The sequence below is a fragment of the Psittacula echo genome (assembly GCF_963264785.1).
Source record: "Psittacula echo genome assembly, chromosome: 13".
NCBI lineage: Eukaryota > Metazoa > Chordata > Aves > Psittaciformes > Psittacidae > Psittacula > Psittacula echo.
In genome coordinates, this window is record NC_137749.1 from 12,884,811 (window position 1) to 12,911,096 (window position 26,286).

The window sequence follows — 26,286 nt, forward strand, 5'->3', positions numbered from 1 at the left end:
TTGTTAAGGTCTAACACTGGGAAAGGGTCTGGCTGCTTATCAGTTTCTTGCACATCTGTGTTTAGAAATAAACCTGCTACATACAGAATGTCTTTGTTTGAAGGGCCCTGGCTCAGAGCAGGTAGGATTCCATCAGGCTGCTCAAAGACCTGTCCAAGTGAGTCTTCAGCTTGTCCAGGATGGGGGTTCTGCAGCTCCACTGAGCAGCCTGAAGCAGCAGGTCTGGTTTCATGTTCCTCTTTAATCTGGGGCCAATGCATGGCACTGGTGTCTCACCCTGCTGCTAGGGGTCTGATCCACCCCTGAGATCTCCCCTAAACACTTACCTGCAGACAGAGCTCTCAACCTGTGACTGGGAAGCATTGTGAGCCCCACTGCGGCACCAGATTACCCCAGGTTGCTTCCACCCACCCCCCTGGGCACAATTCTAACTGTTCACCTCAGGGTTCCATTGGTGGCACCAAAACCCTCACAACAAATGTGGTTTTCCATAGAGTGACTCTTCCATTTTGCTTTTACTTCCACTGGAAAGTCCTGGACAGTCCTGCTGCGTGTGGACCTTCCCACATTGCCACGTGAAAGGGGGCTGATGAAGCTGTGGCTTCCCCGCCAGGCAGCACACGGAGAAGGCAGGAACCAGGTTAGCTCAGGGAGGGCAGCAGCACCTGTCTCCAAAGTAAATGACTATTAAAGAGCCTTTAAATGATTTTCAGCTCCGTTCATACCACACGGAACCTGCACTGCAGGAACTCGAGAGTTAAAGCAAATCCTTGTAAGAAGAGAACTCCACCAACAGCTTCAGTAATTCAATAATTTATTCATCTAAAAAAGTGTGTAAAAGTATATAGCTCTCATCCACAAGGTATATATGAATGACATTTAAAATGGAGGTCTTTATTATTATTGTTTCTTTTATCAAAGTCTGTTTTTAGTGTATTGTACCAGCGATAACTGCAGATCTAAAATGAACTTCACATTTTTTTTTTTGCTGTTTTCTCTCAAATTGTCGCCTGGATAGAAAAGAAGCTTCACTGCAAAATGCTCCAAGAAAAAAAACCAACCAAAAACCCAAACCAAAACCAAAATAAAGAGAGAGAAAGTCAGAACTCCCCCGAAATGTACAGCTTTTACAGTTAAAAAAGGGTCGGAAATATACATCCAAGCATGCTGGCCCCCCCCCCGCCCGGTAGCTCAAACAACTGTAATAATAAGAGTTCTAATAACTCGGATTTAGTCAGGAATTTCCAAAGGTAGAAAGAAAACCAGGAAAATAAAATACCTTTCTGCACTCTGTAGGAAAGCCGGGGCTTTACATTTCAGCTGAAGTCAGTAAAAAACTCACAAGGAAAATAATGCATATTTAAGGGAAATATTGTACAGAACTTTTCACACTGAAGTACATAAGGGTTTTTTTTCTTTAAAATCTATTGCCATTCATTTCTTTGCACAAAAACGTATAAATAGGTCACCAGCTTCTCTTAACTTAAAAACATTAAATAAAAAGACACCAGATGAAAACGTCTCCTCTCGCTGCCCTTGGCTGCGGTTTGCAGTTTTGCTTAGAACCAAGTTTGCTGGGGCAGAAACGCCCCCGGATAAAAACGGCCCCGTTAAAAAGAATAACCAAAAATAAGAATAATCCAAAGTTCCGATGAATCCTGGGAACAAAGAACCCCCGAATGGTAAAAGATTACAAATGGCTACTTTACAGTTCGTCCTCCCCAAGTTAAATCTGTTTATACAAGTTTACAATCTTCATCTTTTTATGCTCTTCAAAAGGCCTTGAGAATTTTCTTTTCTGATTAAGAAAAAATAGTCCTGCAATATTTTTAAAGTCAATTTTACACTGTACACATTAGATACAAATGCTTTGCTATCAGGTTTGTCTTTTTTCACCTATACATTGCAAAGAGGATACCCACATGGGAGGGGTGGCGCAGAGAACAACATCATCCATTTACAGGTCACGTCTCTGCCTCCACCTTCTCATGACACAAGCCTTTTTTTTTTCTTTTATATAATTTGCTTTAAATGTTACATTATCTCAAGAAAAATACTTTTTAAAATCATAGATTTTCCTTTTTTTTTTTCTTTTTTTTTTAACCAGAACATGAAAGTCTTTTGGAAGAACTTTAAAATTGGTGGGTTTTTCTCCACAGATAGACACCAAGGTCACAGAGCCTGATCAAAGTGCCCGACCCCTCCTGAGGCAGCCCCTGCCCGCTGCACAGTGCAACAACAAACATTAGAAAACGGAGTTTAAATAGAAACCCCTTGAAGCCTGGAATGAAGGAGTCATAAAAATACTTCAATTAGCCATTAACCTTTACAATGGCAATCATTTTCCTAAACAAAGTCACTTTGCCACCACAGTGGTAGAACTTCAAGTACTAATTTAATGATATAATTTTAAAAAATTATTTCTTTGAAATAATATTCCTATAGTCAGAAAAAATACACCAGATTTGGAACTGATTTCGTGTAAACAAAAACCATCGGTTTTGGATATGTACATGGACGAGCCTGCCCCAGCTCAAGGGCGACTTGGGTTTCAGTAAATACTTTTCTAACATCACTAAATTTACTGGAAATATATTTCAATCATAGCTCTACAATAGATTCATTTACCACTTTCCGTGGGCCCTCACAGCGGGCTTTAAAGTATTTCTCCTCCCTACCTCTCACTCGCTCACTCTCTTCCATTAGGTAGTGTTATCCTTCATTGAACACTGGCCGTCTCGTGCTTTAAGCAGGCTGAGTGCAGGTGAGAAGTCCTTAGGACACAAGGGTGCCCTTCCCAGACTGCGTGTCCCTGCCCAGCTCGGGTTGTGACGAGCTTCAGGGTTGATTTCTAGGTCGGCAGAGTGAGAGGTCTGTAGATAAATAACCCTACAGTGGAACGGAGCTGGATTCTGAAGAGATTCGACTGTTCCTGGTCCTTTATAATTTAATCCCTCCCCTCCCCAAACCTCAAAATAAATAAAGTATCTCCAGACCATTCATATCTACATGGACAGGTAACAAATGCATGCATTCATCCCAATCCACTCTGACAGGAACTCCAGGTAGACAGAAAACTCCAATATTTATACGAGACTACAACTGTGTGGGGTTTGGTTTGGTGGTGGTTTTTGTTCTGTTCCTCCTGCAAAGTCCCAGTTGACGATGATCAAACAACAAAACAAGTTGTGGACAACCCAAACTGGTCACTACAAGGTATTTTTCCTTGCAGGGCTGAAACTGCTCTTGGTTGTTTTTCAGAGTTCCCAATGCAAAAAGATACTGTAAGTCTTCCTTAAAAAAATAAAGTATCAAAAAAAAGCATCACACTGACCAGTAGTTACTGGGCCACCAAACTGACACTGGCTTGAGGTTACTGTGTTCAGTGTTCTTGGATGTTCCCAGATTTTGGACTGAAGCTGCCAGAGATGTTAATGGGTACTTGAGTTTTGAACACTGCAGAATTCACACGTGCTCTTGGAGGAACAGAAGCACAGCACAGGACTGGTCTGAAGAGAAGCAAAATCGGGATCTTTGCAGATTGTGGCACGTTTCTCAGGTCGAGGGGAGAAGAAGCCAGAAGAACAAGTGCTTTTCTATCTATTAGAGTATATTCATGATGGCGTTGTACAACTGAGTGAGCACCACGAAGTGGACAGGAAGGCAGGAGCTGCGATCCTGAGTGGCAGGGTTACACGTAAGCCAGGACAGTGCATTGTACTGCTCCAAAACGAACCTGCAGAGAGAAACACAGAGACATTAAACTGCAATCATTTACTCCTTCCCCTCTCGGCTTCTCTAATGATTTTCTTGGAGGTGTCTCTGGTTCCTCTCAGAGACAAGAGTCATGTGCACTGCCTGGCTGGACTAATGCTGGCGGGGCTGGTGCAGGAGGAAACTCCCTGAAAAGGGGAGAATGGGAAGCAGGAATTTTTAGGTTTAAGATGTGTGAACTTGAACGAAGCTATTCAAGTGTAGGCCTTCCCCAGCACACAGCTGAGATTATGGAATCACAAAGGTTCAAATCCCACCGTCTTCAAGGCCTTGAGTCCTGAACACGTCTAAGGACTCTCTGGGCAACCTATGCCAGCATTTGATCACACTTTTTGATGCTCATTTCTTGGCTAAGCACATGTTTGCTCCCTGCCTGCTGCCTCATAGAAGAGATCTTTCAGTCCCCAACACGTGGGATGGAGGCAAACACAACCCTGTATTAACTCAGGAAGAGTATCTCCTTTCTGTCCCAATTCCTAAGATACCAGTGTCAGAAAAGTACTATTATCTCCTTCTGTAAGTCAGTTTGGTTTGGTCAGTAACAATAATGACTGGCACAGGCCAGACTAGCCCACTCGGTAAACAGAACACTGGGAGATGAAAAGGTCCCCCTGGAATTCCAGAGCTCAGTCCCCAGAACCTTAGGGAGGAAATGCAAATCCCAAGAGGCGTTACCTCAAGACATCTGATGTAGTTTTAGAGTCAAGGGGGTGAGGAACTCGCTGAGAATTTCTGGCAGGTAGAAGCTCATCTGTCTGCGCTACAGAGATATGGTGATGTAGTGAGGCCTGTGTAGAGGAAAAGAGCACAGATTAACTCTTCACAGAGCAAGACTGACACTGAACAAATACATTCTGAGCTGTCTCAGGACACCATGGCAAGTTGGTGATTCTGTACTGACCCCACCATGACCATGTGTATTTCCAGGTTCCACAATGATTATACTTTTGAATAAACTCACTTCTCTTTCTGACTAGAATTAAGGATCTTGAAAAAAGAGCACTGAATTCTGTTCTAGATGTTAGCCAGGGGAGAAGTGATGAGAGGAAACACTTGGGAAGTGTCAGGGGTTCTGTTGGTACTGCAGTATCAAACTCCACAGTAGGAGCCAGTGGCAGAGGACTATGCGGAGGTGGGTGTCTGAGCAGATCACACACTGCTGCCATTGCTCTCTGCTGGCACACTTTCTGCCTGCCTTCCCTTTCTGCTGGAGCAGGGCTCCTGCATCAGTTTACACAGGAGCAGGAAAAGGATTTCTTCTTGATCTTGAGCAACCACGTAAGCTTTTCAGTGGGCAGCCGGATACACCACACAGCCTGCCAAGGCACAGCCTCTTTTATGCTCCTCCGATTATGGCACACGCATTAGAGATGAAATACTTCAGCATAAAAACACTTCATCCAAATCAAAGATGACTTCAATCTCTATGCCCCATGTGCCGTGCAAGTTTCCTGCTCACAGCACTGTGCAGTGTAACAGAGACAGATCCCTGCTCCCTGTCCAAACCAAACCAGCATGTTCCCAGTCACATTAAATGTTTAATTCAGCCTAGATCTGAGAGCCCAATTGTGCTGGGCTGGGGTGGTGAGGCAGGGAAGGGGGATGGCTCCTGCCCTGGTGCAAATGGAGTACAAGCTTACAGAGGAATTCCTAACGTTGCCTGGAGCTCTGCTGACTGTGTTTTACTGCTGGAACTGAAACATGCTCTCTGGATTACTCATTCACAAAAAAAAAGGTAGTTTTCAGTTTATCATAAAACTTCATCTCTAGCTCCAAACCCATGGTGGCTTATTTTGTGTATTATTTTGGGGTCTCTGTTTTGTCAGTTGAAGGAAAAGCACACAGGGAAATCTATCCTTGAAGAGCACAGAGTAAGGAGTAAGGTTCAGTATCTGCTGGTGGAGGTGCTATGCAGCCTGCCATGCCAACTGCAAGTCATTGTTACCATCAGTCCCAACATTGCTTTTTTAGCATGAGGAAAGAATTGAGACACAGACACCTTCACTGCTGACTGCCTCAGAGACATGGAGGAGGGGAATTCACTTGAGAGACTCGCAAAAATGTTTAGTATTTGTTACTCATGCTGGCAATGTGTAAAGCGGTACTAACCTGATTATTGTACACATTGTTTGCTCTCATAGTTACGTGATGCTACTCAAGGCAGGTTTTTCACCTTTCCACGCTCACTAGTTCACTTTTTGGCTTCATTCAAATAAGCAGCTGTATGACACTCTAGAGGGATCAGTGACTCTCTAGTACTTGAACCAATTCTGCTGTATACATGTCACAAGCACTTGCATTTCTGCAATGGAGGGTATCAGCTTCCCTCTGACGCTACAGGCTCAACTGGGGAAACAGACACATAGAGTAAATGCTCTGTCTGGAGGTGCTACTCACTTTTACTCTGTGTCACAACTGGGTTATGGCAGAAGAGATCTCTCCTGTCTTAGGCTGACTGAGAATGAAAACTGGGATACCTCTGTAATACCAGACACAGCTGGGAGGATTCTGTGTTTAGAAGCTGTCAAACTACTCCATTTGCAGGTAAGGGCCTTCAGCAACAGAGAATTACATTTTAATAGCCCAAGTAAATTCAAACCTAAAATTGCATTTCCATTTCCAGAACTGTCACAGCTGCGGTAACGTGCAAAGCCAGCATTTTGGAAGAAAACTCATATCATATTAGTGGAATTCTAATTGTCTTTTCCCTGTGAAAGGAGACCAAGACAGACCTTCAGGAAGAGGGGACACTGGTTTTGGGCCTGAGGACAGGATGACCAGAACCACTGCGGAAGATTCTCAGCTTTGGCAGTCGATACGAAGTATCCAAGAGCAAGAGGCTGCTGCTTCAGTTCTTCAGGGGCTTCTCTGGAAAGGAGACGTTCCCCTTGGCTCTGAAAGAAGAGTTGGGAAGGCAGGTTGTTACTCCATGTTATACACCCCACTCCAACAACATCAATTTTGTTTACTAATTACTCAGTATTTAAATCAGTTCTGCTCTTAATGAGCTGTCCTTTAATCATTCATGAATCTTAGTCAAAGTTGTCTAATCCCTTCCTTTTTGCCCTGTAGCTGGGCTCCCCAGGCTTGTGTTCCAGAATCCCTTTAGATGGTCTTTCAGCTTGTGGAAGGATGTGTTACACACTCAAATATGGAAGAAGGGAGAGTGTCTGCATCTTTGTTAGTCTGGTTGTGTTTGCTTTTTCAGTTACTTACATTGAGAGCTTAATAAAACCAGGGTACACTCACTGCTCCTTGCTGTGGACACAAAGAGCTGTGCTTTGGTTTTATTTGTACTACTGCACAGGGGAAGTGTGGGGGAAAAGGAAGCAACTGTCCTGTTTTTCAGCTTACGTCACTCAGTCATTTATTTATGCACTCTATTTTTTGCAGTATCCATTACTCATGTTCTCATTATGCAACAAAACATTATTTAGAGAGGAGAGAGTTAAACAACAAGAGACCAGCTGTAAAACTAAATTAATCAGTCTTTGAGTCGCTGCCTACCAGCATGTATGTTTGTGATCTGACTTCTGGAGTAAAACTTACCTGAACCTTCCATACCCATGGCTGGTGGGTAGCAACCCATGTTGCTGTGAGCCTGTTTACCCCATCCCATGTGTATCTGCACACAGCCTCACCTATCCTGAACCGCAGCACCAAGCCTACCAGGATTCTCCTCAGCTATCAGAAGGGGTGTTTGCTGTTCTATTCTAGAGGACATTCCTATATTAAACACATTTGGGGCTTTTTTTTGGAAACACCCTTTATTATTTTGCTCCATCCCTAGCGGTGTTCAAGGCCAGGTTGGAAAGAGCCTTGGGTGGCATGGTCTAGTGTGAGGCATCCCTGCCCACGTCAGGGGGTTAGAACTGGATGATCTTACGGTCCTTTCCAACCCTAACCATTCTATGATTCTATGATTCATAGAGGAAAAGCCCAAAAGATGCCTGTGAACTATTTTAGCTTGTAACTTATCTCAGAAGAACTGGAGTAGCAGCTCTAACCCATAAACATCTTCTAAGTCAACAGGTTAAAAGACTCCACTATACAGAAACTGGCTTAACCACACCGCCTTCACTGCGAGTCCTTCAAGCAGGTCCTCCTCCAGCAGCAATGCCTTGACCAGGAATCTTGAACACCCCATAAAGGCAGGGGAGGCTGCAGCTCAGCTGGCTCAGGAGCCAGGCAGCCAAGTGCCTGCTGAGCAGTGAGGACACGCGGCGCTGAACCGCAGCAATCAATTACGGGTTACATGGACGGAGGCGCGACCTTCCCCGACCCACGAGGTAATGATCACACGCTGCTGCTTTTGTAAACCCAAAAATTACACAGCAATTACCAGGCCCTTGTTAATGGTTAAACTGAATTACTCTGACAGGTTCGTCTAGAAATGGCTTGTCCAGGCCTCTAAGCTCTTTGGTCGTTAAACCTTCCAGTGCTGTTCTTAAAGCCACTTGGATGGAGTTCCACAGAGAGTAAGTTCTGTAAACACATCCCTGAAAGTGGTACAGGATAGAGATGGCTGAATGAACTCAATGAGAGAGAGAAGTTGTAATTTGTGATGAATTGTGATTTATGGCTGGAGGGTTCACTAACAGCATTCAGAACTTTTAATTTGCCACATACCAGTTTGAAATAACCAAGTGACAGCAATGTGCAATTGTGTAGCCTTTGAAAGTTGGAGTATCAACGTAAGGAAAGGTGGTTGCGTACTAAGATCACAAAACACAGTGTTAGCGTTTCTGTGGCTGAGGCAGAAGTAATTCTTCACTCTCAGACTGTATTAAGGTGACCACTGAAGCATCCTGGCTGAGGACTTTTTCCTTCCAGGTGGGGAACTAACTCCATTCAGTGAGTCCTTTTCAGGGAGGACCAATTCTTCTCTTAAGATCTTCCTTACATTTAAAAAATGCAGTGCTGTGTTACAGAGGCTGCATGAAGCACCACAGAGCTCAGCTGTCGGAATACCTCCTGTAAGTATCTATTTGGTACTTCCTTTCATAGCAGATTTACAGTTAAAGCCACCAGTGACAGCCACAAGATCCAGTTACGTATATTATACAGATTTATATACATCTTTTAAATGCACAGGGTTATCTGGTTCCTGTATACAAGTCGGCCTGTTTCTTTAATAAAATACTGTATTATTTAGTAAAGAAGCAATTTGCTACTGCCTTAAATGTACTATTTCTAGAATAAAACTTCTCCGCAGGGAATTCTGAAGCATCTTACTTCTCCACACTTGTGATGGCAACCACTTGAAGAGTACAGCTAAGTCTCTTTCACAATTACATGGATGAGGAAAAGAGTTCCATCAAACATGATCCAAGGTGTGCTAATGCTGATTCAAAAAAATACCTTGAATTGCCCAAAAGAATTTGCATTTTATGTAATCTCTGGGGTTGGAACCAACTTTACAGAAGCCACTTCAAACAAAAGTAACTTTCAAGCCCTGTGTGCTCTGGGCTTAGTTTTACTGAGCAAACAACATTTGCATAAGCACCCACAGCACCTGGGGAGTCCCTATAGGCAAGGGTTATTACGCGAGAATTAGCTCCCTTCTGCCCCCCAGAAATTCCCATGAACAGAGCTGCCATCCACCTTTCTCTCAAAGACCTGTCACTTTGTGCCAGGAACATTCCATGTGATTTCACAGAAAAAAATTTGGATGAGTACAGATTTATACAGGGCCACACAAAAATAAAGCTTCTCTCTGCTCTCTTGCTTTCAATTATCTTTACACTAATGTCGTGGTTTAAGCCCAGGCCATAAATTAGAACCACGCAGTCTACTTCCCCCCCCCCCTTTCTTCCCCCCACTCCTGGAGGGATGGGGAGGAGAATTGAAAGAATGCAACTCCCACGGGTTGAGATAAGAACAGTTTAGTAACTAAGGTATAACACAAATCATTACTGCTATCACCAATAATAATAACGATAAAGGAAATAACAAGGGAAGAGAATACAACACCTCACCAACTGATACCTGGACCCCACCCCAGCAGAGTTCCAGCCCTTCCGGGAACTCTCAGTTCTACATCCCGGGCATGACGTGCTGTGGTATGGAATACCTCTTTGGCTAGTTTGGGTCAGGTGTCCTGTCCCTGCTTCCTCCCGGCTTCCCCTCCTCCCTGGCAGAGCATGAGACTCACGAAGCCCTTGGTCAGAGTGAACATTCTGACCAGCCACTGAAAACATTGGCTTTATCAGTATTATCCCCAGGCCGAAAGTCAAAACCACAGCACTGCACCAGCTACTAAGAAGGAGAAAAAATGACTGCTACTGCTAAACCAGGACAACTAACAATTAACTTCAGAGATGTAAAGAGTCAAGGCAGAGGCATCTTCTACAACAGTATTTAACGACCACCGTCAGTAGTAACAGTAATTTCTGCTTCTATGGACCTGATTATGTTTGAGAATTTACAGGAAAAAAAGGTTTTGTTGAAGGATTTGGGTCTTTTGTTGCCTTTTATTTCCAATAGCCTGTGCCCTGAAGTGCTCCAGCCTTACCCTACTGTGCTGGAAGTGAGATCCCACTCCAATGCCAGATGGTGATCCAGGGGAAGGAACTGGGGAAGAATTCGGTGAAGAGTGAAGATTCCCTGTTATTAAAATTCTAATGTCATTGTCCATGTCATCTGGGAATGGGAGGTCAAACATGTCATCTGGAAAGGAAAAGAAAGAGAAATTATTCCCAGTGTGCTGCTGCACTCATTTTTGTCAAGAGATTTTTGGGATTTATGAGCACTCCCTTTAATTCATTACCATACTTTTTTAACACTCTGCTGAGGTAGATGGAAGCAGAGACAAGCACCTGACTGCTCAATTCCCTGCAACCACAAACACTCGAAAGCAAAAGTTGGCAGACATCTATTAAAATAAAGAAGCTGAACAATGGTCAGAGATGAACACAAATCCTGTCACAGCAGCTTCATCAAATCCAAATGGATCTTCACAACAGAAAAAATGACCCTTCTCTGTGGCTGGTCTCAGAAATCCATTCACTGTACATGTGAAATCCACCAAACAAAGCAAGGTGTGCTGTTCCCAGCATGTGCTGCTCTTCAGGCTTTGGCACTTGGCTCCAAGTATCCTGGAGCAATCCCAGCAGCTTCAGGGGCATTGCTCGCAGGATCCATAAGGGCAGCAAGGCCCCTGCTCCTGGGCTGTGGAGTTCCATGATTACTTCAGATACTGCATCAGGATTTCCTACAATGCAGCTTTTACTGTTTTACTTTCATCTCAGGAATTAAATACAGTTGTATTACCATCATTTGGTGGTTTTATTTGGTTTATGTTAATATGTGGGAGGGATGTAAAGATACAGTGAAAATGTGTTTGCATTCTGTGAGCAGCACATTCCATCTCTCAGGCATCTGCAACACTGGTTATGCCACCACGAGTGATTTACACGATGGAAGCTAACACATTAAAACACAGCAAAAACTTACAAGCAGCACGGTATGGTTTATAGGGGTTTTTCCTTATCTAGATTTTTCAGCAGGCAAAGGCATTTAAGCGGTATAACGACATTTGAAGTACACTTCAGAACACAGAAAGGGACAGTGGGAGCCATCTGAATTAGCTGGACTAATTAGAACTGCAGCCAAATTTATGCTAAGACACATGGAGCCCTCAAAAACAGCTCTGCACTTCTATATATTGAAATCATTTCTCTTAAAAAAGCATTCACTCTGCATGAAAAGGGAAAGGCCACGTCTGTGTTGAACTGATTCCACCTGAAGGCCCAGGGTGGAAATGCGCAGGTGGTTGTTTTTCTGAATCTTCTAAAGAGAAACAATTCATTGCAAGAGCAATGAATTAACTCAAGTTCATTAACTTCTGTCCTACAACCTCAGTAAACAAGACAGAACTAATGTCATGCTCTGCTTAGCCTCCAAAGCATAAATGAGATGGCTAATAGCATAGGAAGCAGTTTAATCATTAAGTAGAAGAGAGTTAAGAAAATTAAATCTAACACCCTTTTGGAAGCGCCAGCTCTGGTCCCTGGTGCTCATTAGCATCTGGAGCACTCCAGGGCAGGTTAATGCAGGTTAAATATTTGTCAGCACAGCACTCAGCAGGGCTCTGGGGCCTGCAGAGGACAGCTGCTGCAGTGTGGGGAGGGTAACTTCCCTGCTGTGAGGCCCACTGGAATTCCAGCAGGAACACATCAAAGCAGACTCTTTCCTTAAAAATAGTGGGCCTTTCTTTCTCTCTACACTGTTAAGTTCCCTCTGCACAAAATACTTCTGCTGGAAATGTTTGTGGTTACTCTTGGTTTAAATTATCTTACAGTAATTTTTAAGGACTTATGGCAAAAGAGTTAGGAAAGATATAAAATAGTACCCAGAGTCTTGCTGACACAAACTACAGGGTTGCATGCACTTGCAAAAGCACAAGCTAACACTGACAGTTCTCAGGTTGGTCTGCTCTGCCTGCTTTCGAAGATTCAAACTCTAAACCACAAGCTGCTTACACAACATGCATGAAGTGCACCTCTACTATAAACCTCATGTGACCTGATCCAAGTCACAACAACAAGAAAAAGCATTTTCAAGTCTGTGCCATTTTGCACACTGACTGGTCCATATTCCTTATGGAATAAATCAGCACAATTCCCTGAAAACAGGCCTCAGAAAAAACCTTGTCCGGTAGCTGTAAAGTACAGGAGTGTTCTCTTCAAGCTGAACTGGGTGCTATGGTGTCTATGGGAGAACACTGGTTTGCTCAGGCTTTTTATTCATGACTGGTGCAACTCTGCTTACGTTCTCAATAGCCCACGGAGCACTGGTGAGTATCTCAGCTCTTACACAAGCCACTGCCGACTTACCATTAGTAGGGCTGAATCCATCCTCATTGGGGTAATTTGCTGGTGCTACCTGGATAGTAGCAGAGGTTGGGAAAACCAGGATGTGTGTGCAGGAGGCATCCTGTGGGGTGTTCAGCTGAGATGACTGCAGATTCAGCGCGGTGCTCCGGCCGAACACTGAGCCCATAGTGACAGCATCTGCCAGAACAGAAGCAACAGCAGAGACGTTCATTTCCGTCACCTTCAAAATAGGTGCTCTGTGTTCAAGTTACATTTTGGTGCACCTAACCTGGGCTTGCAAGCTAATACATGTTTGAGGGTTCTTATCTTAAAACAAATTACTAGGGGAGCTTGAAATCAAGATCACAAGTTGTACAGATAATTGAGCTGCGTGAATTCCCATACAACGCCTCACCTTTCCTTTCATTCTGCTGCCCTTAACCGATGACTTCCCTGTTAAATGAGCAAATGAAGTTTATTTTGACACAGACGTCTGTGTAATTATGAAATATAACCTACTTCAGTTGACATGAGGATAGCAAAACTTGCCATCTATTTTCTCACATTACAAAATCTCTGCTTTGAAAATAATTCAGCTTGATGAGTCATGTTCAAGCTTGCTTAATTCTGCTGCAGGGAGTATTCTTTTATTTCTAAACTTAAAAAACACCCAGAGTAGTTGGCAAGGATAAGTCACCACGTACATTAAAAAGCACATGTGCACCTAATGCAGCAAATAAGTACAAGGAACCCCAAAATTTGAATATATTTCAACTCAGTCAGTATGTCTGTGGACTGCTGCTTATAATAGAACTTTCTAAGTACCTTAAATATACCTGGAATAAATACATCTGGAAAAGCAAGCAGATCTATCCTTACTCCCACCTGCACAGACTCCTACTCTTTCACATTGTGGACTCTGTTACAGAGGCTGCGGTTGTTCTTGCCTCATGACTACATCATCACAGTCAGGTGATGGGGACTGATTTCCCCAAAGACATGACCCCTTCCAGGAGGAGCCCACTGCTTTGACTGGGACAGTACATGCAGTACTCCTTCCCCCTGGGAGCTGCACTCCCAGCATAGTTTCTCTTCGTGGCATTCTGGGGAATTCTGCCAGCTCAACCTATTTTCTACCACGTTTAGCCATGGCAGTCCAGGACTTCCTGTTGGATTCAAAAGTCTCCCCAAATTAATGTGCTTCTGTGAGAAGTATGGAAAATAAACAGATGGATAAAACTTACCTGGCATCACGACAAACGATCCCTGTGGCTCCATAGCGACGAGGCAGGCACTGAGGATGGAAGGGGAATCTGCTGATGAGATGCCGCACATGCGGCACACCTCCTTCAGTTGTTTGCTGATTGTCTGCAGGGAACATTCCCCAAGGAGGATACTCCAGTCTGAAAGGAATAAACATTATGATAGAACCAAATGGTGCAAATAGTAAAGTATTAGTAACACTTTGCAGCATAGGGCCCTGCAATCCAGGTATTCCGTGCCCTGCTCCATGGGGTTTGTTGGTCTCCCATGAGCTACCTGATTACTCAGCCACATCCTGAAGAGGATGTGTCTCTTTAAGAATGGGTCTTTCATTCTACCTGTAGTTAGAGGAGGTACTGATCTGGTGTGAAACAGGGCAATGGGCAGAGTTTAGGAATCAGAATCGAATCCTGTTTCTGTTTTGTGACAGGATAACTACTGTTCAGATCTCTCCCCTCATGTGTCAAAACCCACTTGGAGCCCACACTGTGCAAATTCCAGTTAACCTACATAATATCTACAGGACATGAGGAGAGATGTCAAACCCCGTGTAGAAAGAAGCAAATTGTTTCTGCAGTCAGGGTGGGATTATCCCTCTCAGTGTTCTGGTTTAAAGGCCCATGATCAGGTCTGTGAGTCATTCAGCTTGTGCACTAGGGCCATGTCTCCACTGCAAGCCAGGATGAGGGGCAGTGCTGACACTTCCTACCTTTCAGCTCCCCGTGGCCCAGGCGGCCGAGCCGCCCGATGACAACTCTCCATGGCAGGGATGTCATCTGCACGATCCCAACACACCACTCCCACAGCTTCTGCAGCCCAATCTTCCGTGCAGACAGCTTGCTCCTCCTTGACCTGAAGGTTGAGGAAGACAAAAACCCAAACCCAACAGTGAGAACTGAGTCCAGGACAATGTTCAGAGTTCTGTTCTCTAGAATTATTTCACTGCTTGCCCTCTGCAGGAGTCCTGACAGTCCTGGGGAGTGCCCAGCTCACCTTTTACTAACAAGAAGCAGAAAAAATATAGGCCTGCTGTCAGTACTATTACTGCAGTGACATGCAAGAGGTGTCAATATGCTGAGCAACATACTGGTTGTTCTTGAAGGTAAGAATTTCACGTAGGATTTGTAAACCAAGTGTAAACCAGTATCTTATTTCCTCTGCAGTTTTTAGTTATGAAAATGCCAACTGAAATGTTACCACTGTAACATCATCATGATTACACCAGCGGGAAATATGATTAGAAGGGATGTGCAAGAGCCTGAGGAGTGAGGGATGACAACGATAGTCCTAGATGTAATGTAAAAGGTAAAGGGTCTTACCTGTTTGGTAGATCAATATTAACTATGCAGGTTTCCAGCAGTTCACCATGGAGGTCAGTGCAGGATGCAAGAAGCCAACGCTGATCGTGAGACAGACAATAGCCCACAAAGAGCACGTTGTATTTCTGACTGGCCTCTCCAAATGTTTCTCCCAGCTCTGTCTGTTTGTCTTTGATGGGTGCCAGTATGAACGGAGGTGAGTACAGCTGGATTGGGCTGGGCCTCTGTAAGAAAGTCATCAGCAGGTAGATCGATAACTATTTAATGCATGAAACACACAAACACAGATGTCAGTGAGTACAGGAAAATGGGAATCTGAAATGATAAATCAAATCAAGGCATTCACAGTCAAGAGAGGGAGTGGGAAACGGTTGTTACAGACAATCCACTTCTGTTGGCTAAAACTGATGCACTCCAAACTCCTGTGATGTAGATGCTCAGCCTGCCTGGGCAACAAGGTCCAGTGCTCAATTGCCCCTACAGTAAATAAGTTTTCTTCTGTTTCTTCATTTAAACAGGATTTCTTGTATGTCAGTGTGAGCCCACTTGCCTCTTGTCCCACCACTGGATTCCACTGAGCAGAGCTTGGCTCTATCATCTTCTCTCCCTCCCAGCAGGTGTTTGTGCACATTCATCAGAGCCCTCCTGGTAGGACACTGCAGCTCTCAGCATCTCCTCAGTTGGCAGATGCTCCCCTCCCTTCATCATCTTAGTGGCCCTTTGCTGGATTTGCTCTGGTATGCCCATGTTTCTTGTACTGAGGAGACCAGAACCAGACCCAGTACATCCCAGGTGAGGCCTAACCAGTGCTGTAGAGAACATTCACCTTCCTTGCTCTGTCAGCACCCTTCCTACCGCAGCCGCCTGCTGTGGGCTTTCTTTGCTGTGGGGACACCTTGCTGCCTCACACTCATCTGCCCAATAGGACCTTCAGGTCTTCTTCCACAAAGCCCCAAACCCGCCTTTGCTTTGCAACTCCCCTCTGAAGAAAAACTATGATGGGCCTGACCAGAGAGGCTCAGTAATTTAGAACTGGCCAGGGTATTGTTGAGCCAAAGTTGGGAAGTGCAATGCAGAATGAGAGCAACGCATGGACAATGGAGGAAGTTGAGATCTGGTTAACGAAGTATGCCAAGTGCAAGGTGCTTGTGGAAACTGTTCCAGAAAGGAAATTAAACATGAAATGCAAAGTGCAAGTTAACCTGCTTAGAGGAGAAGTCAGTTATGGTGTTTTCCTAAGAGACATGGAGGGGGCTCCTGTTTCTGCCCAGGTCACTTCCCGCAAGCATACTCCCCTGGCAGCAGTGCAGGAACGTAAAGGGAGGGAGATGTTTGCAGGTGTCTTGCAAGTTTAATTGCTCTTCCCCTTACACCTAAACAGCTTGAAGTATGACTTCAACTTGCTGCAAAATGCATCCTGCTGAACAGGTACCTTTTTGAGGGAAGGGTGTGGAGAGAATGTGAAGAGGAGATGCCTGAGGTGATAACTGCTTTTAGGAATTCCCAGTGAGAGCTTAGGGTTTTACGTGAGTAATGAAACGTGCTGATAGGCTGGGTTTATGATGGTTCTGAATCGAGGGGCTTAAATCCTAACAAGCATGTCTTTATCTCAAGGCAAGTGTTTAAGTGTTTAGTTGGTCCATTAAATCTAAGTAAAACAGTCATCCTTATCTTTCAAAGAATGAAAAACATCCATGGAAATTACGATGGATTACTCTTCCTTTGAAATCCCTGCAAACCCACAAACAGGGATTGAATATTTACTGTTTAAAATAGAGATGGCAGATAAGAATCCCACTGAAAGAGGGGAATTCTCCAGTACCTCAGGGAATTAATACAGTATCTGTAATTAGGTGCAGGAACCTATTTCATATATATGTGTATATAAATAAAGGTTGGACATAAACACTTTCTTGTAGGACTACTACAGACTGAGATGACACAGTGTCTCAGGATCTGATTCCACATTGATCTTTTACCCTTTTACTTTATGACTCAAAACCAGAAGCTTAAAATGTTTTGAAAGCAAGTAGTCTGCCACTGTTCTCACTATTTTCTATTACGTATTAAGATTACCTTCTCCTTTTGTATTATCATTGTCTTCTACACTTTGAAGAAATATTCCTACAAGTATTTTCTCTCCTCTTTTTGTAATATTGGAGGGAAGGGGTCACAGTTTATTTAAAGCTTTCACTTCTTGACTCCAGTACTAACCTCTGGGTTTTTGAGGGTCATCTCGATGCTGGCAGCTGGTCCAAAGCCTGTGAGAGACTTGATGTGAATCTGGGTGGGCAGTGGCCTCCTGCATTGGCAGTACACTGAAAAAGCCAGCGACTTCAAGTGCTGAATGTAGAAAACCTGTTCATCCTTCATTGTCTGCAGCATGTACTGGCAAGGCACAATCTGTACAAGTCATATAAACAAGAAAATATGACTGAACGTCTTCAAGGAGCTGTTCATTAATATCAAGCCACACTTTCAATAGTCATTTCACAACCACAGCACTTTGTATGTGGTGTATTTGCATTACAGTACCTGTAACTTCCTACCAGGGCTACCACCGTCTTGCATGAGCACCCACAACAGCCAGTGACTGTGTTCCTTGATACAAACCTTCAGTTCCCACTCTGATGATGTATTTAAGGCTGTGAAATCTCTCAAAACTGAGACTCTAACCACCCAATATAATGGAAGAATCTCCTTACAGCACAAGAGTAACTGCAGAGTATATAACACATCTGTAGTAGCTGACAAACAGTGGAGCAAAAACTCCAAATGAGAGTCATTTTCTGTGACATGATCATCATTGAATGACAAACTTCATCATCTCCACAAAGGGAGCAGACTGTTTACCAAGTCAAGTGTTACTTTTCTGAAGTCCACTTTCTCATTCATCCTTCATTTTGGGACGGGCACATCATTAATTACATGTATGACGTTATCAAAGTGTACCCCAAGAAGTAACTACCAGTGGCTTTTAAAAGCAATACCCTACAAAAAAAAAAATTGGGAAATTTTAATTTGTTTTAATCCAAATCCCTGTATTCAATCACCTTTGATTTTTTTTAACCTCATTCTCCTGATCCCCATCTGCATTTGCAGACACCTTTGCTCCATCACCTGGGTGGGCTTAGCTCTGCGCTCAGGCAGGTTGGGTTCCACAGCTTGTGGTTAGAATTAGCACTTGCTTGCTGGTTCTCTGGCAGCCAGCACCACCCTGTCACCCTTAGAGGACACGGCAGAGAGTAGAATCAAGGTTCCGTTATGATTTATGGGGTGTTTTGTCTTTTCTTTTAAACAGTGAGATCTTTGGAGCAGAAACCATCAGTACAAGATCCTTACGGTGCAGCCAATGCTGTGAGACCCACGCAGATTCTTCTAACAAATATTTTCAGTAGTAATTAAACTGAAGTATCACAAAAGCTTTACTGATCTGTGGTTCCTGCTTGAACCACTGGAGCTTTGGTCACACATTGTAGTTACTAAACTTGATCACGTGTTTTTAAGGACAAGTTCTTTATCCAAGACTTTCAGAAGCTGGGCTTTCCCTCACTATGTATGAGTTGGAATAAATCTGTAAACATTTGGGTTTGATTTACTTTGGAATAACTATGTGTGTGTATACTATGGCACAGCTGTGAGAACACTGTGCTGGTGACTAGCTCATGTTACCTTTACTTGCAGAAAACTGTCTATGATTTTGACATACACTGGCAAAATGCCCTATATTTGGACAAACAAAGGGGAAGTGCCCAGGAAATAAACAGTACTTTGAGCTGGGAAGCACATCAGTTGTCTTGCATAGACTGAGATACAGTTTCTACATGCAGTTTGCATAGTCTTGTATTTCAGCCATGGCAACATCAGGGGGTGTTTTGTTTTTTGCATCTTCGGGTCTGAATCAATCGAATTCCTGCAGTCTGTCACAATATGAAGTTGTGAATCTGATTTTCACTTCATCCCCAAGACTGAAATAGTTTGGTGACAGGTTCCCTGACCACGTTAGGGAATGACAAGGTCAGGATTACCAGAAACAACAAACATATTCCATGCCAGATTTGAGACACTTGTAACAACTTCCAATTCATTATTTTTCCCTTATAAACTGTGTTTAAGCCAAGTTCACATGAAGACAACATACAGACATCATTCACGTGCTGCTTCTTGTGTGTGTTGCACACGTACACACGTGGTTCAATCTCTGGCCTCCCCTTTTCCCCCACTTCTTTACTGAGCCACTGTGACGAAGAGGCATGGAAAACAGGCAGTCTGGGCAAGAGGCCAAGCTCTGCTTCTGACTACACAAATCCAATTCTTAAGTAATTCCATAGTAAGTAACTATTATTATATGCCAAGTTACATGGTGAATTATTTTTAAGAAGCAGATAACAACAATACAATACTTAAATTATACACTAAACGTCTGGTTGCACATTTCTTTTGGATTAAACAGTATAAATCAAGAGCACAGCAAAAGCAAACAACTCTACATGCAATGTAATCAAAGGAGCAACTGGGCATTTTTGGCAATGGCAACCCAAGTTGCAACTTAAGTAACTAAAATCCCTCTTAAAGAAGCATCCAGCATGTATGATTGCTAGAACCATGGAACAGATTTGATGCAGGATACTGTGGCTGCCTTACATTAGTTTCCTCATCAAAACAAAAAAGCAGGTGGTTTTCTAATATATAGACTTGTACTGTCAACAAAAGCATCTGTAATTATATAAAATAATATATAAAATTCAGGTGATGTTTATATATTATCTTCCATTCTGTATCTTCAGTACAGAGTAGGTATCAAAAGCCTGATGTGATAGAATGACTTTCCAGTTTGAAGATACAAAGGAAGGTAGAATTACCTGGAGAATGAAAGAATTCCTCATGTTCTCAGGCAAGTTATCCAACATTTCTGTGTAGCATCTCATTAAACTTAACAGCCAGAAGTTGGTTGAGGCAGATTCTTCGTCTGCAGTGTAGGTGAAAGGATCCACCATGTAGATGACAACAGCAGGAGGATAGGCGTTGCTGTCTGCAGACTCTGGCTCGGTGGGAATCCCGATCCTCTCCCTCTCAGTAACACTGGAGGGACACATGATGTTAGAGTCAAAGCAAGTTCCAACCGTTCATTACTGCTTGCTGTAAAGGTGTGCGAGGCCAGAGCAGAGAAGGAAAGGGGGGAGAATGAAGCGATCCTTACGTTCAGAAGCAAAAGTATAAACCAAGAGACAACAGTGACTGAAGGGAGATGACGTCTACTCACAGCAGTTCTTAATCCAAAATACCAGTTATTAATTATGCTTTAAAGACACCTACCATAAACTCTAATATAAACTCATTTTATACAAGCAGAATAGACTATGTCTAAAGAATGTGGGAAAGTTGACTACTATTAGCTGACTACTATTCCTTTCAATAATGTGCATGCTGATTTTTGGGGCTGGTTAGGGTTTTCTTTCAGGACAAGTGGAAGGGGGAGAGAAAGGATTGAGAACTGAGAAGTGCCAAAGTAACTTCAATGGAGACTCATGTCCCCTGTTCAGTTACAGTGAAGTTCCATTGGTAACAGAAGGAGCAACTGGAAATTTTTGCTTGATAAAATTCTTCTCCATGCTTTAACCATGAGTAGGAGGCTCAACATCTGTAAGTGATCACAAGCAGCTCAGAGTTCCTTTGTCAGAAACCATGCTGCAGTGGCTCAAGTGCTGTTCTGCACAGAGCCAGCAAACAGATGTCTGAAGGATAACCCCAACTATAACAGGATGTGGGCTTTTCACTTAAGATACAGGAACTCCCTAACATATATCATGGCTCTTAGTAATATGCATTATTATAAGAGTAATGAAAAACATGTTCACTCAGGAAGTTACTTACATAAGATGTTAAAAAATATTTTCCTAATATTTATGTTTAATGGACTATTTATAATGAAGTCTTTAAATAAGTTGTGCTGCTGCAACTTATTTTAAAGGAACAGCAATAAAACCCCATTTCCTGACCTGACAGTGCACCTGCTTGCAAAGCAATGCAGGCACATGGAAACAAAGCCATGGCTTGCATTTTCTGTCTGTTGCTGGCAGAGGTGTGATGGTGTTGCCCATGTGAGAGGCACTCAGTGCCACAGGAAAAGTCCTGCAGCACCTGACCAGTGAGGCCAAGTGAGCAGATAGGGCACAGAGCCTCAGAGACACCTCATGTTTTACTTGTACTGCAAATACCAGGTGGGACATCCCAAGGCACCTCAAACACAATGGCCACACCGCGATCACGATCATGCACTTGAATCAAGCTTTGCTGCTTGTTACACAAAAGGGAAGGCTTGTTTTTTCCACCTCCCCTTTATCCCTAACTGCTATAGACATATACAAACAGGTCCTGCTCCATTTACATCTAGCCAATAGCTCTGCACATGTCAGAAGGTCCTCTCTAGGATTTACATAAGGATTAAAGATTACAGGTTGCATTTACATAAGGATTAAAGATTACAGGATAACAGTGGATTTAACTAGACGTACTTGGAGTCATTTGAGCACTGAAGTCACTTACCCTTCCTGTCCTTCCTGTTGCTGCTGTGGTGCATTTTGACCTGATTCTGCATCTCCTCCAGGACCTGTGCTTCCTTGCGAGCGCTCTGCTGTGTTTCCCCCAGTGCTGGTGTTTTGCCCTGACCCAATGTTCCCACTAAACCCTGGAGTAGAGGTAGTGGTCATCTGGTTAACGCCAGGTGTTGCTGAAGATGCTGACAGCTGTGGCACTGAGGATCCAGAGGATGAACTGCTTCCTGTGGGAAGGCTAGTGGTGCCACCACTGGGTGTGGAGTTAAAGGAGTTGCCTGTTGACGATGCCCCAGCAGCTGAGAGACATGCTGAGTTTGAGGGGACAGGTCCAGTGCTCCCTGGTGCTGCTGGTGCCTGGCTTGCTGGCGCTGGGGTTTGGTACTTGGGTGGTAGCAACAAGCTGCTGTCAAGCTGCAGAGTGGCTAAGTAAGGTGCTGGAATAGCAGATGAAGAGGAAAGGAGATGAATGGCAGTCTGTCCGACCAAAGTCAACGGCATTAACCATAAAGTCACACACTATTTTTCGCACTTTTAGAATACTCTTAAGAGTATACAAATGCTACATGAATACAAGCTCCATCACAAGGATTTACTTTGGCATCATTCTTCAGCATCTGATACAGATCAAAAGTCTTTAAAAACAGGAATGACTTTGTGGAGCTTTGTGAATCGGAGTTGGTACTGACACATCATGATCTCTGGCTATACTGGGTTATGAAAACAGCAGCTTTATACAGTGTTCAGCTCTGCAATTACTACAGTCACTCTGTCAGACTCAAAATCCAGAAGTTCTTTTTACCTGAGCTACAGTAACGGCAAACTTGAATATAGTTATTTCTGCTCCTCAGTATCAGAAAAACAAGATACTACATTGATCATTTTAATGTAATAAATCAAATAAAATGTGAGTAAATGAATATTTATTATTTGTTTAGTCTCAGAGATGGTAAACCACCAGCAGGGGAAGTTCCCAACACTGCTCCTGCCAGATGCCTCAGGTGTGAATTGAGCCCCCAGCTCCTCAACCAGCCCTGCACATGCTGCACCTCTGCATGTGAGCCTGGGGTACTTATGTTAAGTAGTGCTGTAGTAATTTCTCCCTTCCAGTTAAGTGGGAAATTAAAACTGAAAGCAAACTGAATGAGTCACAGGGTCATTTGAGATGGACGAGTCCCAGCCTGTTCTGTCAAACAGTCCTCAAAGGATGCACGAGCATTCTGCAGGCTGTAGAACTGCCCAGCTAACTCCCACGTTTGCTCAGACTTCTGTCCAAAATCAGATCATCAGTCCTCACAGTAACAGACTTCAGAACTCTCACACCTCGCTCAGAGCAAAGGCAGGAAGCACTTTTCAAGAAACTACCTAAAGCTTCCTGGCTATTTTTAAACAAAAACATAGTCTGCACCTTTCAGCTCAAGCACAAAGCCTTTATGTGGCTGGTGCCATGGTCAGCGTGTGCCAGCAGTGAGCAGCACTGTCTCAGCAGATGTATTTCCAGTGATGTTCTGGATGGTCTGTGTCTTGTGCCAAGATCCCATTTCTCAGTTACAAACACAAGACAGTTATGTTGCCTTTGGATCCACTCTGGAACGAACAGCCATGTCTCTACCCAGGTACGAAATGTGGGAGCAATGTTAGTCCAGGGATTCAGCCAGGCTCAGCCAGGACCTGTCTTCTGATACTCCCCCAGCAAACTTTATACCCTCCCGTATACTCAGATTCTAGTCTCCCTCACCAAACCAGTACACCTGATGTTCTAACAGAACAAATACAGCAGGTTGCCATAACAAAACCAGAAGACTAATCTTTTAAATGGGGTCACTGTTTCAGGATGGAAATAAGCCTACAGGTAGTCCAGAGGAGCCCAGGCCTTTGGGGTGACGTGGTTCCAAGTGCCTACACCTCACAGATCCAGGCCCCAGTCACTTTTTTACCTGTGCTAACTTACTCCTCCTTTGCAGAGTTTTAGTGAACTCGTCTCTCAGATAAATATGTGTTATGCTTCAAGGCACCAACTCCAGCATGCTGGTACATACAAACCACATCAATGTATGTTTGTGTGGAACATCTTTGGGGCATACAAGCATCTTACACCAAACTGCCTTTACTAATAAGGTAAGAATTGGTTTTTGGATCCCTGAACAGAAGAAACCTTTGAGAGTAGGCAAATTTATCATGCATTAAGAAACTAGGATAAAGCCTCATAATACCTTCTTTATCTTTGAAGAGATCATAATCTGTACCTTAAGAAAAAGCTCCATTTCCATCAGTAGATATCCCTGATAAAGGGGAGCAAGTAACCTCTACAGCACCTACAGAAACCACAGGAGCCTTACCTAGGTGATGCCGGCAAACTTGCGCGTAAAGTTTGAGTCTGGAATGATTGTCACACTCCTCAGTGCCCCAAGGCTGGTTGAACCATTCGCTGACGAGCTCATCCGTTAGCTTCTGTGCCACGCTCTTCCCCACCCGCATAATCCCATCACGTAACACTTTGCAGATTGGTTTGTGCTGGCCAAGTCTACACATCTGTTGAGGAAAGAAGAGATGCTTGTAACTGGATGCTGAGCATCTGAGTGTGCTCTGCAATCTGGTTTGTAGCGTAAAGCCACCAGCACACATCTGGTGGCTCCTTAATAAATACAGAAACAAAAGGCTACATTTATCGGTTGACTCGAACTGTACTTACAGCAAAAGCAAGGTCATAAGGTGATCTTACAATTCAGTAGTACACAATGTGCATGATAAAAGAAGGAAATGGTTTTAACTCCAGAATAGCAATTACAAGAAACAACTGATTCTTTAATCTACTCCTCAGTCTTTAGGTTTGGTCTGGCCTTCATGTGTTAGGTTGCAAGTGTATTAATACTAGTGTTACACCCTTGGTAATATAAAAGAATGTGTACTGTAACGAACAGATGGCAACAAATGCCCAGAAATGCACAGAAAATCACAGTACAACTCAATTAGACAGTATTCTCGGAATCTGAAAGAGCAGGAAGTCCTCAAAATGAAATAAATCCTTATTCAAACAATTGTTACTTTAAAACCCAGATTTCTCCCAACAAACATGCAGCAGAACAGAAATGACACTTAAGAAGCAATAATTCAGTGTAGTTTGTCTTTCCAACCTCATATACAGCACTCAAGTCCCTGAAGAAAGTTTTGGCTCCATCGAGCAAGGCCTCATTTTCTGGACACACCACGATATAGGCGACATCCCGATGGCCCCCATACGGGTCTAGCAACAGCCTCTCCCAGAATGGCAAGGAGAATGGAGAAATTGTCAGGAAGTCCTTGTCATAACCCACGAGTAAAGTCGGGATTGGAAGAGGCTCAGGAGATTCCTCAGAGCCTTCAAAGAGAAAAAAAAGAAAGAAAGAAGAAGTGTTAAAAGAAGTGGTTTAACTGCAGTGGGTTCTCTGATGTACCAGCAGTGGGTTCTTTTATAGGAATATTGGGAATCAGCCATCCCTTGCCATCCTGAGCCTCCCAGAAGTCTGACCATAGAGTGGAAACGGATCAAGGCTGGATTGTGCCTGATAAACCATGTTCTCCCCCAGCCCTTTTCCTTGGGAAAAAATATTTAAGAAAGTAGAAGAAAGATTTATATTGTACCTAAAAAAGGTCATAAAATCAAAGCTCAGTTGGCCAAAGCAGAGGGAGCTGATCCGAGCTCATCTACCATTTAAGCTTCCCTAAAAAGTCACAATAAACCATCTTGCAGTGTACTGTAAATATAGGTATTGCCCTTCCTGAGGCTTAATCTTGTGGTTTTCCTTTGTCAGAACCATAACTGCACCTCACTCAATCAAAAGTAATAACATGAATACATAAAACCTGATTTTACACTTTTTCATCTACTTCCACCTGGCTGTGCAAAGTTACACAGTAAAACATTTAGCAACTTACTCCAAGGTGTATATACATAGCAAAGTTATTGTAATTGTATAAACTGCCTCCTGCTCCTCTCTGTAAGAAGAGCCCTGGAGCACTCGCTGGCACAGTAGGAAGGGTTGCCATCAACCTCTAAGCAAGACTGCATTGGTTTAGACTGAGATAAATCAGAGGTGAGAAATACACATTTACCCACGAAATCTATTTTGTCATTTGTATTTTCCAGAAGAGTCACTTATGGCTGGGAAATACTTAAAACTGAAAGTTCTTATTAAGTCTATGGGAAACCTTAGAACAAGCAAACCTCTCTGTGGAGAAAGCATACTCACTTCTTGTGTTACCCTCTTTCTATAGCTCAAGGCCCCTCTTCCCCACTGTGATTTGGTACAGTTTCAAGAGCTCTGCATGTGATTTATACACTAGGAGCTTCAGCACAGGCCAAAGGCCAGGCTCAGATGGGGAGCTTGATCCTCACCCAGTATTTCTGCACTTGTAAGTAGGTGTCAGTCAGGGAGGGTGAAGCCTCCGCTCCAGTGTGCTGCAAATGCATTCTAAAGCCATGTGAAGAGCCATCCCCTGCCCCCAATAGATACAAAGAGCCCGTTTGTTCCAATGTTCTTCCATAAGGAAGCACATTTCTAGAAAACCATTCTTCCATTT

General features: G+C 43.5%; 1 protein-coding gene across 2 annotated transcripts in view; it reads right to left on the reverse strand.

Moving 5' to 3' along the window:
* Positions 1-1,350: 1,350 nt before the first annotated feature.
* Positions 1,351-26,286, reverse strand: part of MED13L (mediator complex subunit 13L) — a 185,967-nt gene continuing 161,031 nt past the window's right edge. Inside the window, exons 19-31 of one of the 2 annotated variants that reach the window (XM_080628961.1) lie at positions 24,861-25,084; positions 24,066-24,258; positions 21,719-22,163; positions 20,035-20,254; positions 17,387-17,575; positions 15,173-15,396; positions 14,563-14,705; positions 13,835-13,993; positions 12,612-12,788; positions 10,289-10,443; positions 6,507-6,668; positions 4,450-4,562; positions 1,351-3,736 (exon numbers count right to left, since the gene is read on the reverse strand). In XM_080628961.1, the coding sequence (XP_080485087.1) occupies positions 3,604-3,736; positions 4,450-4,562; positions 6,507-6,668; positions 10,289-10,443; positions 12,612-12,788; positions 13,835-13,993; positions 14,563-14,705; positions 15,173-15,396; positions 17,387-17,575; positions 20,035-20,254; positions 21,719-22,163; positions 24,066-24,258; positions 24,861-25,084 (2,537 nt within the window). In that variant the 3' untranslated portion in view covers positions 1,351-3,603. Of the gene's footprint in view, positions 3,737-4,449; positions 4,563-6,506; positions 6,669-10,288; positions 10,444-12,611; positions 12,789-13,834; positions 13,994-14,562; positions 14,706-15,172; positions 15,430-17,386; positions 17,576-20,034; positions 20,255-21,718; positions 22,164-24,065; positions 24,259-24,860; positions 25,085-26,286 lie in introns of both variants that reach the window. The other variant, XM_080628960.1, reaches the window with a different exon arrangement.